We start from the raw sequence: 13,440 nt of genomic DNA on the forward strand, positions 1-13,440 counted from the left end.
CAGTGGCCTGCTTTCACACCTTGGCTGCCCCCACCCCCCCCACCCCACCACCACCACTCTGCAGACAGCAGCCTGGGAAACCACAGGCCACCAGGCTGGCGCCAGCCGGTACAGCTCGGAGCACGGCAGCCAGCCCAATCAATACCTCTGCATTTCCTGTCCATTTGCTCAGGTCTCTTCATTAATAATTACTGCCTGGCGGAGCTTCAATGGACTGGCTGGCTGGGCCAAGAGGAGAGGCTGTGTGACCTTTTCCCGCCCCCAAGTTGACTTGGAACACATACACAGGCGCTGATACGATGAGGCAACATCGCTTCCCCGACCGTGGAGACGACAGCGTCAGGCTATTAAAAAAAAACACACACTGTTTTACAGCTGTGCTTATCAGCAAAAGTACACACCTGGTAGAACATGACTGGGACATTTTTACAACGGCACTGGAGCTGATTTTCTATCTGGCACCCCCCCCCCCCACCCCCACAACACACACACACACACACACACACGCACGCACACAGCGAGCACACTCACGAGCTGAGTGAACATCATCTAAGAAAGAAACTGTGCTACAATAAGTGCTTCTCTGCACATCGTCTGCTGCTCATGGCACAATTTCCAGATGACACTTCTTCAAAACATCTTAAACAACATTCTGCCGGTGCTGATAAGCCGAGCAACAATAAACTGCCAGGTTTTAAGACGCAGCTTTGGCGTGATGATTTCAGGAGAGGATGAGTCTGAACCAGAGCCACAGCAACACACGGCAGGATTATCGAGACGTGTGTTTTTATTTCTTTTTCTAATGACGATCGTTTATGGGCGGCGCCGCCGCATGTCTGATGCTCACTCTCGGTCTCTGCAGATACCAGCCGGCGTGGGGCGCCGCACAAGTTCATTTGCTTAAGTGTTGCTCAAGTCTTGCCTGTTCTCTCGTCCTGTGGCCCCCACAGACGACCCAGGCTGTCCATTGAGTGTGTGTGTGTGTGTGTGCGTATGTGCACGTGTGTGTCTAGGTCAAAATTTGGTGATGGTGGAGGCGATGTTCTCCAAGGCGGATCGAGCCTCGGAGGAAGGGAAAGCCTGGATGGCCTCCAGAGCCTTGTTGCCATGGTAACAGCATAAGTCCACCGCCGAGCTCACGCCTTTCTCTGACTTCACTGCTGCCAAAAGCTGTCGAGGGATGAAAACACACATTAGTTTGTCACGTTTGTGTCACTCGTGCTACTATCCAGCTGTCAACACAGCAGAGAAAGTTAGCCTACTCTTAAAGTGACGGTGGAGACTGGATTGTGCAGGAGCAAATGACAGTGTAGAACACCGCCATTCTGCATTTGCGCCCCGCTGCCGGATCCACTAGAGGCGTCTTACCACGTCTGACTGGAAGGGAAACATTTCACGCTCATTAGAGGGAGTTATGCTTGAAAAGATGGCATGAAAATGCCCCGATTTTAATTCCTCTGGACTCACAGCTCTCCCCTCCTCTCAGAGGACGAAAGCAAACGACTCAACCTGGAAAGTAAGAATCATTACTGGGGGTTGCCAGAACTTTCTGTTTTACACTGGAAACTGTTTCTTTGTTGTTGTTTTTTTTACGTTCTGATGCCTGTAAAAGTGACAGTAACATTTGTCTTGGTGTAGATTTGGTGTGTGTGAGAGTCAAGAGTGTGGCTGCACTCAAGTAGCATACTTAAAAAAAACAAAACAACAACCACCAAAACATTCATCAAGCAGCATGCCAACTTCTTGGGAAACACGCTGAATGTCCGTCATTTTTAGAGTCAGAAAGGTCCATAGATGCCCTCCTCTCCTCCTCCCTGGTGCATCGCAGAGCTCCAGAACCCGACCAGGAGGCTAACTGCTAGTTAGCTTAGCTGTTATGAGCGCTAGCAGTGGGGGAGTAGTAGAGAGGGCAAGAGAGAGGCAAATTCTTTGCCTGTATGAACAGAGCCAGCACCAAAGCATCCACAGTGCCTCCTGGTATGGATGGGATGTATTTGTACAAATTAAAAGCTCCAGTTATTCAAATAAATCTAAAACACTAAAGTGGAATTTATTATTGTGTCTGTGCACAAAAAAAAAAAAGGAGGCGAAAAGAGTTTGCAAACACCGACATGATTATTCGGGGGGGGGGGGGGGGTGACTAATAAGGTTGACAGCTACTGAATTGTCTGCTGCCCCCCACCTAACAGTACCCAGAGTGCTTGTGATCAGCTTTTAAAACATCTCATCTAAAAGAAAATATAATTCCAGTGAGGCAGCTTGATTATTTGAATAATTTAAAAGAGTTTGCAAGCAAGGTCGGAGATGCAGACAAAACAAAGAGCTGCAGAGAAACCTGAAGCCCTGATCTGCAGTTTCACAGACAGAATAAGATAGATCTCCTCACACCCTCTGCTGGGACATTTCTTTTGCTGTGGGCGTTTTAGCTCATGAATTCTAGAGGAGGAAAACCCCGTAGGCCTTTCTGCTTCTTCTTTAAATATCTGCAGGTGTTGGGCTCTGCGTCACCCTGGCTGCTTATCTAATTCAGGAAAGATTCCACTTTCATTTCATTTCCCACCGTTTTCTCTGTGTTGTGATATACGGAGAATAAATATCCCGCATTCTCAGCGTTTGAAGGTGAATCAGAAGTCCTGTAGAAGGGCGGTACAGTAATTAGCTCTGACATTATCATGGTTTCACAGTCTTACGTGATCACCATCAGATATAATGACCAAAGTTTCATGCTCATGGGCCGAAACCTCCGTTCTGGCCCTCCTTGTGTCCCATCATCTCTCCTTCCTCTGGTCTGCTGAAGGAGAGTCTCTCCCAACATCACCGTCCCAGAGCCTCCGTGTCTCCTCCACAAATAGGCCCCAGTAACTAATCCTTCCTGCTCTGGTTTCAGACGGGACCAGATAACCGCCCCAGCAAACAGCACCATCGGACCCCTCCTCTGGAGCTTCACACTCCACCTGCACCCCCGGCTGACTTTGGAAAGCTAGAGTCTGAACTTTGATTTACTGAAGGTGACAGAGAAAAGACGAGCTGCTTCTGTGTGACGGCTCAGACTGATGCAGCGCTCAGAGAGAGAGAGAGAGAGAGAGAGAGAAGCATCAAACACCGAAAACTGCAGCTCTCTTACAAACAGGGTTCATGTATAATCTTACCAATAAATTTCCATGAATTTTCAGTACCTTTGAGGGAAATTCATGACATTCTCTGAAATGTCTCTTCCTTTCATGTCAAAGTACGGCTAAACAATATATTGGTATTTTATGGAAATTGTAAGATGGTAATATGAGAGGTGCAGTATTTGCTTAAGGCAAAATAGAACTGAATGAAGTGGTTGTGGTGATGGAGATTTCCCAGCTGACAAATGACTTTACACACTTATTGTCCATCCTCCCCAGAGCCAAACAAGAAGATAGAGACTCTTCTGTCCTCTCTGCAGCAGCAGAGAGCCAAGACCGATGCTTGTTAGCTTAGCATCATGAGTGGCAGCGGATGGGAGTGACAGCGTAGCTCTGCCAAAAGTCATCAAATAGAGCAGGAATTAATCCTTGAGTTGCCGCATCAAATCACGACACCCAACAAGGAGAGCAGCTCAAACTCTGGGTCTGGTTCTAAAATTGCAAGGTCTCGGAGTTTCAAATTAGACGAATGTTGCACCCAACTAAAATTAAAATCGACGGAGGCAAAGACCAGGTAAGCTACAGGCTACAGAGACGGTCTCCTTGCATCATAAACATGGCGTGGTACCTCAACGAATCAGCTGTGCTCACCTTAGAGTAATCCAGCTGGTTTCTCAGTGTTGTTGCCTTGAAGAGAAGAAAGAATAAGTTATTGAGAGAGATTAGAGAGGCCGTCGAGCACCCGAAGGGTCACTGGATCAATCCCCACCTCCCCCCCACCCCGCGACAAAGTTTATTTAAATATGCAGCACAAGTTAGACAGTTTAGGACCTTGCTGCGGTGGAGCTACGGCCCATCTGGATGGTACCTGGTGCAGCTGCTGATGCCACCTCTCCTGTCCAACGATCTGACGGTGGAACACCACAGGGGCGGAGCTAAAACTGAAGGACACCGACTCTCCTGCGCTGCTCTTCACGAACGGCTGCAGGTCAGAGTTTAGCTGCAGAGAGGAGAGCACATTCGTCAAGCTCCTACTCCGGGAGGTTACGAGATGATGGCTGATTATCAGCTCCTCTGTGGAGAATCTCAGGACCTCTTTACTCTCCACCGAAGTCCACTTCAGCACTACGATATTAACTGTGACGGTGTCAGAAAAGTAGCCCCTTCTCATGGAGTTGCCTCCGCTGGTTGTCTGGTCCCGGACGTACCTTGTGGCTTAGAGACAGGTGCTTGCCGTACTTGTAGGCCAGTCTCTGGGACTTCTTGTCGTGGTGGGCGAGCTCCATCGCAGCTTGACAGCTCTTGGCCAGCAGCGACCCGTGAGACAGGAATGTCTGCTCCTCCCACGCCGCCACGTCAAGGCCACCGGTGACATTATTCTCCTGCAGAGCAAATGAAGGGGGAGACACCTCAGATCGGAGCTTCTTTGTTCAAGCCTCCATCAGAACTCCATCACAGCCTTTGTCCACCCATCAGGCTGTTTTCTTCTTCTTCTTCCTCCAGGTGAATGTTTCAGCCTCACTGTGTCGAATCCCCTATTTGTGCAGAGTTTTTCACTGAAAGGTCATTTTCACTATCTGTGGGGAAAGCGTAAATGTTCTCTGCTCCCGGTGCAAGAAGCAGGATTTATGAATTTATTGAAGATGATTGACAGGTACAGTGTGGAACTTTGGAGCCTCACAAACCGTAATCATGGATTTTAAAGGAGGAGTAGGAGTTCTTATCTGATCTAATGTAATCTTGTGTCACGTAATTTTCATGATGGCATTTGAGGAGTTTAATGTGATGATTAAATTTGTTTATCAGCAAAAACTACATCAGAAACACATTATAGTGTTGTTAGGAGCATTCTTGTGCATTGATACATGTGTGGAGGGTACACTAAACCAGTGACGTACAGTAGAAGATAGACAGGTCCGGGACAGGACAGCATCCGGGTCCAGACCTGGACCTGGTCTGTGTATTAGTGACTTCTGCTCTAAATACTCGGATGCACATTTTTTCCACAATGAAGCACTTGAGGCTTGGTTTGGAAGGCGTGAATGTTGAGAAAAAGTATGAAAACTAGGTGTGTCGCTCCCTGGAGAAGAGGCACACATTTGTTTCAAGGTTTGAGCGCGGTGACTTTTTTTATTTGGATGGCGAGGTTGAGCCACGTGCGTCCGTGCAGTTTGTGTTGAAGTAGTTGTAGATGTTCAAGAGAGGAGCGAAGGAACCAGCGGTACCACAATCAGACGTGAAAAAGTGATGTCAAGCCGTCCAAAATTTCAGCAGTTCACTGGAATTCAAGTAGAGGGAAGCAACCCCTGCAGTACTGATATTAGCAGCAATGGAGGCAGCACTCGTGGGTACGGCAGTGTCATTGCTGCTCTTTAATTACATTAAGAACAATATCATGACTTTTTCAGCTGTTAAGACCATGTTAGAAGATTGATGTTGTTTTCTTAAACACAAAACTTTGACTTGGGTGACGCGATGGAGGCTTTATTCATAACAGTGCAACATAATGTCCTCTACAGGAATATTTACTTAACACACATGATCAGCAAACCTTGCGGTACCGAATAAAACATGCCACAGACACTCTGCTGCAGAGTGTCGCTGTGGACCTGTAACCTATGGATCTACAGAGTGAGAACAGGGTTTTACCTCTGTGGAATTCGAATTCTCGTAGTAGATCCCTTGGACCAAATCACCGATGGAGCTGGAGATCAGTTCAACAACCTGGCAAAGACACAAAAAAACACAATCAAGACATTTGTGCTGAAGCTCCAGCGGAATTTACACACATGAAGTTTCTGAGACAAAAGAGGAGTTAGAGAAACACCACCCCTACATCAAACTACAGGGTGGAAGCAGGAAGGAGGGCTGACAAGTGACCACAGATCACCTTCTCAAGGCATCGTGTGCTTCAGTTTTGGGTACTGAAGGGATAAGCAGCTCTCAGCACCTAAAACCAGGATGTAAATGAGGTCGATCCACACTGAAACGCGACTCGGTCCATCCGTGATGTCTGTAATTAAAAGCGTCATCATTCCTTCGGTGGCCTCGCACGAACAGCTGGTTTAGCGAGGAAGCCGGAACCAGGTGAACGGCCCCAATCCCAGCCACTCGTTACCAGGCTGTCGGCGAGGTTTCATGAAGCAGATCCATCCGCCGCGTCACTCGTTATACTTTATATTTATAGCTGCTGAGACGTTTCATCAGAGCTGGATCAAGTGTCAGTCTGACTTCCACATGGAGCTAAAAGGCAGATGGTGAGAGGAAAGGAGAAGGTTAGAGCTATTCTCTGTCCTCTACACCAGTGTCTGTGGATGTGACTGATAAATATGTCACTAAGGTACAGGTACAATATTTATACATTTTTTGATATTTTGCAGAACACACAGAGCAGAGGGAATGCAGAGGCAAGTAGAGAAAATGAGAATTCAACAGGAAATGGATCCTGTCCAGTGCAAGGTTGTGGTAATAACTTTTCTCATCATAGAAAGTTAACACACATTCTAACCAATAAATTTTACTTGACTCCGAGGAAAGGTTTTATGTCCATATATTCTCAGATACAGCTCTCCGATATCTGAAAATAAACGTCAACATATACCAGCATGTACATCATTAAAATGAATGACAAGCTCTGCGCTCTGTAAGGTAAATCAACACGAAACAAGGGTTTTCTAGGTCCATCCTCATGCAACCACAAACACTCTTAATAGGCAGGTACTTGTGAAGCTAATTTCCACACATTTTTCCGAAATTGTCTGGCTTTTCCAGGTCTGGAAATGGCTTTTTTCAAATCCCATGACTTTTCCAGGTTTATCATGACCGTCTGGACTCTTTCAGAGGAGGGACGATTTCAAAAACTATAAAAATGCCTGGAGGAGGCCCGAGCTTTGTTTGTTACAGACTGCAGTTGCCGTTTTCCTCTTACAGGGGGCATGCATGACTCCAGTTTAGCTTCCAGAAGCACCACCAGCTTCTTATCAACACCAGATGAGAGGCTGCATCTTTTCAGGTGGCCATTTAATGAATGAGTGAAACTCTTTGGTCCAGCTCTCCGTCCTTCATTCACAGCAGCGGGACGTTGTTGACAGCGGCGGGGGCCACGCCCGTACTGTTTACATGAATGAGGATAAATTTAGAGCTCCTTCAGCTCATCTCAGACATCCTTGCTTCATCAGGAAAGTCTGGTGACGCTGGCTGCTCCGTCAGCCTCGCAGTGCCCTTTGGGTAATTGAATCCATCGGGGGAAAACATTGAGGAAACCCGAGCTTTGCCCACAGACCTGGAAGGACAATGTGCCTACAGTATTACTGTGGTGTCTCTGCCTGCCTTGGGAAGTGGGGGCCAGTGGGGGTCTTTTTTTGGAAAGTATCAGATAAGCTCCCCCCCATCCTCCCCCTTACTCAATTCCCAAATCCAGCCAGATCGTGTTTTGCCGACAGGTCTGCGAAGAGGAAGAAACCGGAGCTCACTGGTGAGATTACTTTACAGTTTGTACAAGTAGCGGCGTAGGTTACCTCTCAAGGCCACGACACACAATCTCAGTCACTCTCACTGCCTTAAAAGAAGAAGGAGAAGAAGAGAAAAAAAAAAGGCAAATTCTCGATAAAAAAAAACCTTTTTCACAGATTACTCATCTGCCAGCCTGACCAGCTAAAATGACCACACCAGCAAGACTCAGTTTCACACAAAAAATTCAAACAATTTATTAGTGTTTGCCTTTTCCAGGAGGGCAGCATTTCCTCCACTGACTCTAATTCCATCCCAGGTCACAAAACATCGAAAGTCTCCAGCGTTTGTAGGTATTTATAGTGTTTGTCACTTCTATTTCTATAGCTGGACGCAAAGTTTATGAATGATCTCAGATTCACACAGGAATCGTGGACTTGGTAGGTTCATCACATCTCTGGCATCCCCAACTTCACTGCTTTTTATCCATAAAAGTCCATTAAAATGTTTTGGATTTCCAGACCATGAACCTCATTCAAATCCACCTGGGTATAAACTTTTGGTCTCATCGGGAGAAAACTGAAAATGGAAAGACAGAATAAACAGTAAAACAACGTCATTATAAAGCTCTCACTGCCCCACGACCCATCACTGTTTAAGGAGGTTATCTATCGCTAATAAATGTGTCTTTTCCTGATTTTCAATAAGCCATCAACCTGCCAGGAACTATAGACGAAACCTGCTGCTGGAATCTTAGCCAGGGTCCCCTTGAAGAAGAGATTAATTATCTCCCAGGGATTAGCTGGTTCAATAAATGTTTAAAATGGATTAAAGTTAGCCGGTGTGGCCAAATGCTCAGGTTCCTCCTAAAAGGAACAGGCCAACTTTCTGAGAAGTATGACAACTGTCCATCCTCCCCAGAGCCAGACAGAGACCCTCCCGTGGTCTGTGCTGCATTCGGAAGCGGAGAACAGCAGACTGCCAGTTAGCTTAGCACAATGAATGGTAGCGGATGGGAAGTGTGAGCATGCCGCCTCATGCTCAGGTTCAGGGTCCTGATTAATGCAGAGGTATACATCCTCATCCTCTCTTACAAAGTCAGCCATGATTAGTAGGAGCATTATTCATTAAATAGTAAAAAGTACCCAAAGTGCTGATTAAGCGGCAAACTCGATGCAGATTTCGAAGTACTTCTGCAATATTTCAGAGTGGGCGCAAACCCCGTGTGACTGTGTGTTCACAGTGCGATGCTGCAGGGAAGGTGCTGAGGGCTCGTCCAGCTGACGTGGTTGTTTTGATCCAGCCAGCCACATTCTGGCAGCTCAGTGCGGTGACAGCATCTGTCAGTGAGCGGTTACCGGTCTATACTCTAGATATGATCTGTGGTACACACAAACACACACACACTATTCACTAAGAGGGATTCCTACAGTGTGTGTTGTGTGAGTGAGTGTGTCAATAGCATCTGTTGACCACACGCTGGAGGTGTGCCATCAAATATCTGACCTTTAAGTGGCTGACTGAGGGAGCCGCGAGAGCAACCAGGTAGTGAGAACCAGTGCAACATTTCAGCAACGCAAGAACACGACATGGAAAGAAAAGATGTGATCTTCAACCGAGTGACGCCTCCAGCAGCAGGTTGGAGGCAGCGCGTCTGTGGCTGCTCAGCCAGTCCTGACCAGCAAGAGCTACAACACCGGCAGTATTCTTTTCCCCACAAATGGCAGCCAGGAGTTAAAAGTCAGATTATAATTGTGTGAAGCAAAGACCAGATGTGATCAGAATTCCAGTCTTGATCAGATCAGATATCGGAATGATGGTGCTAATCTAGATTCTGTTCCATAGCCAGCGATGGACCCGTGAAAAACGCCATGAAACACGTAACCGACGAACACAGACATTTCAAACGAACCTTCCCTGGAATTCACTCAGATTTAACTTGCATCTATTTATTTTATTTTTTTTTAAATTTATTCTATTTTACTCAGAAGTGCTTTGAGGCACTACGGCCCCGTGATGTCACCTCAAACGTAATGCAGACGTCCTCATGAAAGACTTTCCTCTGTCTGCTCTGCACGTCACACCTGGACCTCGGACGTTAGCTCCATGGCTTCTGGATATTGCAACTGAGTTCAATAGTCTTTTTTTTTTTTGAGTGTTAATTATCGTGATAATTAATTCAGGTAAATTAAAACGTGTATTAGACAATTTCACTGTGTAGTTCAGGTCAAAGTGTGGGAGACTTGTTATGCTGCTTCTGGGGTGTTTTTGTTGCTAACTCACTGAGCGACTGACAACTAAACCAGCTGCTGTAACAAAACCCATTAAATGGGTAAGAAGTATTGATGGTCGACCGGTTGACGGCACGCGTAGCTCATCAGCGTCAGGAGCATCTTTGACGTGAACACTTGTACTTTTCTGGATCAGGTCAAACAAAACCCCGCTGAGCTGTGCAAGATGCTTATTATCTGTGGTTGTGTGATGAGGGATGCACACTGAACGGCGAAATAGAGTTCATATGACTGACAACAGAACGTCCAATTTAGGAGGAGGAGGTAGAGTGGTCGTGTAGTGAACGAAGGGTCGCTGGTTTGATCCCCACTTCCCCCGGTGACCATGTCCAAGTGTCCTTGAGCAAGATACTGAACCCCTGATCGCTCCTGATGGCCCTGCTACAGACTGGTGACCCGTCCAGGGTGAACCCCGCCTCTCGCCCAATGTCAGCTGGGATAGGCTCCACCCCCCCCATGACCATTAACAGATAACCGATACAGAAAATGGATGGATGTCCACATTATTCCCATTGTTTCATATAATGCCATTCCAACTGATTTCCAGAAAAAAAAACAGGAAATTTCCCAAATTTCCAGACAAAAACCAGACACTTTCCAGAGTTGATATCACTGATGTGCTCAGCCTCACAGACAAGATACCTTGGTGTTGTCCAGCTGAGCCAATCCCGTACAAGCGTTGGCCAGCAGGAAGTCCCCACTCAGGACGGCCATCTTGTTCCCAAACTCCATGTCCTTCAGGGGGCCGTCCGAAACCGTCCACTCCTTCAGGTCGACGATCCCACGATGCACCAGGAAGGCAGTGTGGATCAACTCGGTGATCTCTGCCAAGTTCCGCTGGCTATGGAACATTAAAAACAAAACAACAACAACAAAAAAGAGAAGAATACATTTACATTGTGGTCCGCAGCTTTTAAGAGAGGCGTTCCTGACGTTTGACGGTTAAAGAGCTTTTTGACAGAAACCTTTTCATTGTTTTTACACTGAGGAGTGGAATTCATGTCATCATGTATTGGTGTGTCAATCACAACAAAGAGTGTAGTCTCGTTTTATCCCTGTAGAAGAAGGAAAAGCATCCGTTTCACCAATAAATAAAGAAGTAGACAAACAGATGCTGGATTGGACTGTCAGGATCATCACAGCTCAGTTAAAGGTAACCTGAAACATTTAAACCGGACAATTTAAACGAGGGAAATTCACACGTATTCAAAAGTATCTTGGGTTGCTAGGCAAACAAAACCTTCAGAGTCAAAATCGGCAGTTTAGCGACGGCGTGTCAAGGGTTGTCTTCAAAAAAAAAAGAAATTAAACTCATCATTAGCAAATAACAGCCATTTTTGATTATGTGAGAAAAAAACCCCATAAAGGTTTGTGAATAGAGCCTTTCAGTGCAGCCGTAGGGAGGATATAATCAAATGTTGATTCAGTCATTGGCGGGGGATAATTAGGCCCCTCTCCATATGGAAGGAGCTCGCCACGCTGCGACAGGAGGGATCCATCCAGACAGGGTTGGGTGCGCTGATAGCCACTTAGGACCTTCTTTCAGCCACTGTGAGGAACTGATGAGCCTGCTCTGCTCTCCAGCACACACACACACACACACACACACACACACACACACACACACACACACACACACACACACACACACACACGTGTCTTGTACGTAGCCAGGTAATTGCTATGTTAGACGTCGGCGAGGAAAAAGATGTGATTAACATTCAATAATGTCATCTGTTTCGCCTCTCAATCACACCCATTGTCTGGTTGGTTTGTCTGCTCGGCGTAGCAAGGCAACAACGCCGTCGCCCCCCGATGAGAGTTAATAGGGTCAGGGTTTAAATAAGAGGGACAGATTGACAGTTGCTTGTTCTCAAAGTGTCTCTGAGTCATGATGCTCGATAGATTTCAAGAAAGGAAAGATTGTTAAATCAAGACGACCGCAACAAGAGCTAGGACTCTTTTTTTTGGGGGGGGGGGGGGTTGTAAAATAACATTTTACACTGAATATCTAATTAAAACTACACCACGGAGAATATCAACCAGGACGCATCAAAAGCCCATCAGTGCTGCTGCAGCTTGGAAAAGTCAACCACAACTACCACACGGTGGACGAATGCTTCTGTGAGTGCGCCTGTCGGTGACCTTTAACCCCCACAATCTTAAATTTCATCTTCTTTGAAAGGCGTATGATGAGGGGCATCTCTGTCTGCGGCCTTCAAACGAAGGAACTGGCAGTGATCAAATAAACATAGCATCCATTACAGAAACAGGAACACACCTGTTTGAGTGTTGGTCCTGAATCTGCTGCTTCTCAGCTCAGGACTCGGAGCCAACAGATCATCGTGTTTATTAAGACACCCAGCTGACGTTTCGTGGCTCTTCTTCAGAGCATGAAAACAACTCATTAGCTTCTTTTGCTCAGTGATAACAAGCAGCTTTGTGTCTGTCAGTTTCTGTGGATTACTACATCCAGTAAGCACGACTCTGTAAGTCAAGCGTCAGCAGATGGACTCACAACACGGTCAAGCAAAAGATAAACGAGCCAAAGGGAAGCCTGTTCTTTTTATACATACGATAAGCACCGATTAGGATGAATCACATGCAAGATCTTTAGCTCAAGAGGTGATAACCACACCGATTGTCAACCAAGACAACTGAACAATTAGTCTCTGGCATCCAGTAACTGAAGAACTTGTTGCTTGTTGTTTGATGAAAGTCAGAGTTGTGCAACGATCACCAAACGCAATATGCATAGTGATGTAAAAATCTGCCTCACAGAGAGGGAGAACACATCCCTGGGAGCTGAAGAGAGTGAGTGAATACTTGAAAGGCAAATTCACTCTTCGGTGTCGGCATCACATCACCTAAACGTTATAAATGTACCCTTCGTGCTACGTGCTGCTTAAAATTTTAGCTAGAAAGTGACTTGAGCGATCAGGTCTTGATCAAAGTAGCTGATTGATTCACAGATGAATGTTTCAGGTCTCTCTGATTTTCAGAAACAGCTTGTCTGATTCATGGAACATTCTGGCCTCATCAAACCAGTCTGGCAGGGAAGATACCACCATCTGACCTCAGTCGCTTCCAGCTGACACCTGATGGGTCCCACGGTGGCAATTATGGACGAGGAAACCGCGCTCGAGTCTGCTTTGGTTTCGTGAATTTAACATATCGAACAGCACAAAGTTCCAGCCTACAAAAAATGGAGCCCCCGCTGTATACGCGTCCCACAGCACTGCCTCAATCTAGCAGTCCTGATCGGTAACTGTGGGGCTTCGGTAGGAAAAAAGGGGGACAAGGGGGCCGGTGTATAAATAGCTTTGGTGCCTGGTTGCATAGCAACTGATGCCATCTTGCCGAGGTGTAACGCCCCTCACCACGCCCCTCGTCCTGACTGTTCTGTTCCATTTTCCTCCCTCTGCAGTCTGCCTCGCCATCAAATACAGCCTTGCAGATCTGAGCGTGTCCCCTGTGTGAGGTTTAAAGAGGTGGCCTGTCCATCAGACGGACAGCGTGGCACAGCGTTCATTTGTCACAAGAAATTAAGAGGTGTGGAGGTTACAAGTTGGACTATTCATCCATCC

The 13,440-nt window shown here is 46.6% G+C and overlaps 1 protein-coding gene across 2 annotated transcripts in view; it reads right to left on the reverse strand.

The window, feature by feature from the left end:
• Positions 1-481: 481 nt before the first annotated feature.
• Positions 482-13,440, reverse strand: part of pdss2 (prenyl (decaprenyl) diphosphate synthase, subunit 2) — a 22,071-nt gene continuing 9,112 nt past the window's right edge. The window contains exons 3-9 of one of the 2 annotated variants that reach the window (XR_015109751.1): positions 10,496-10,694; positions 5,763-5,837; positions 4,322-4,495; positions 3,982-4,113; positions 3,765-3,800; positions 1,263-1,377; positions 1,032-1,170 (exon numbers count right to left, since the gene is read on the reverse strand). Coding sequence is in view for 1 of the 2 variants with exons in the window: in XM_086182534.1 (XP_086038660.1) it covers positions 1,015-1,170; positions 3,765-3,800; positions 3,982-4,113; positions 4,322-4,495; positions 5,763-5,837; positions 10,496-10,694 (772 nt within the window). In the remaining variant the exon portion in view is untranslated. Of the gene's footprint in view, positions 1,171-1,262; positions 1,378-3,764; positions 3,801-3,981; positions 4,114-4,321; positions 4,496-5,762; positions 5,838-10,495; positions 10,695-13,440 lie in introns of both variants that reach the window. The other variant, XM_086182534.1, reaches the window with a different exon arrangement.

Source organism: Aulostomus chinensis, chromosome 17 (genome assembly GCF_037954235.1).
Source record: "Aulostomus chinensis isolate RoL2024-O1b breed Wild chromosome 17, RoL_Achi_v1.0, whole genome shotgun sequence".
NCBI classification, from domain to species: Eukaryota; Metazoa; Chordata; class Actinopteri; order Syngnathiformes; family Aulostomidae; genus Aulostomus; species Aulostomus chinensis.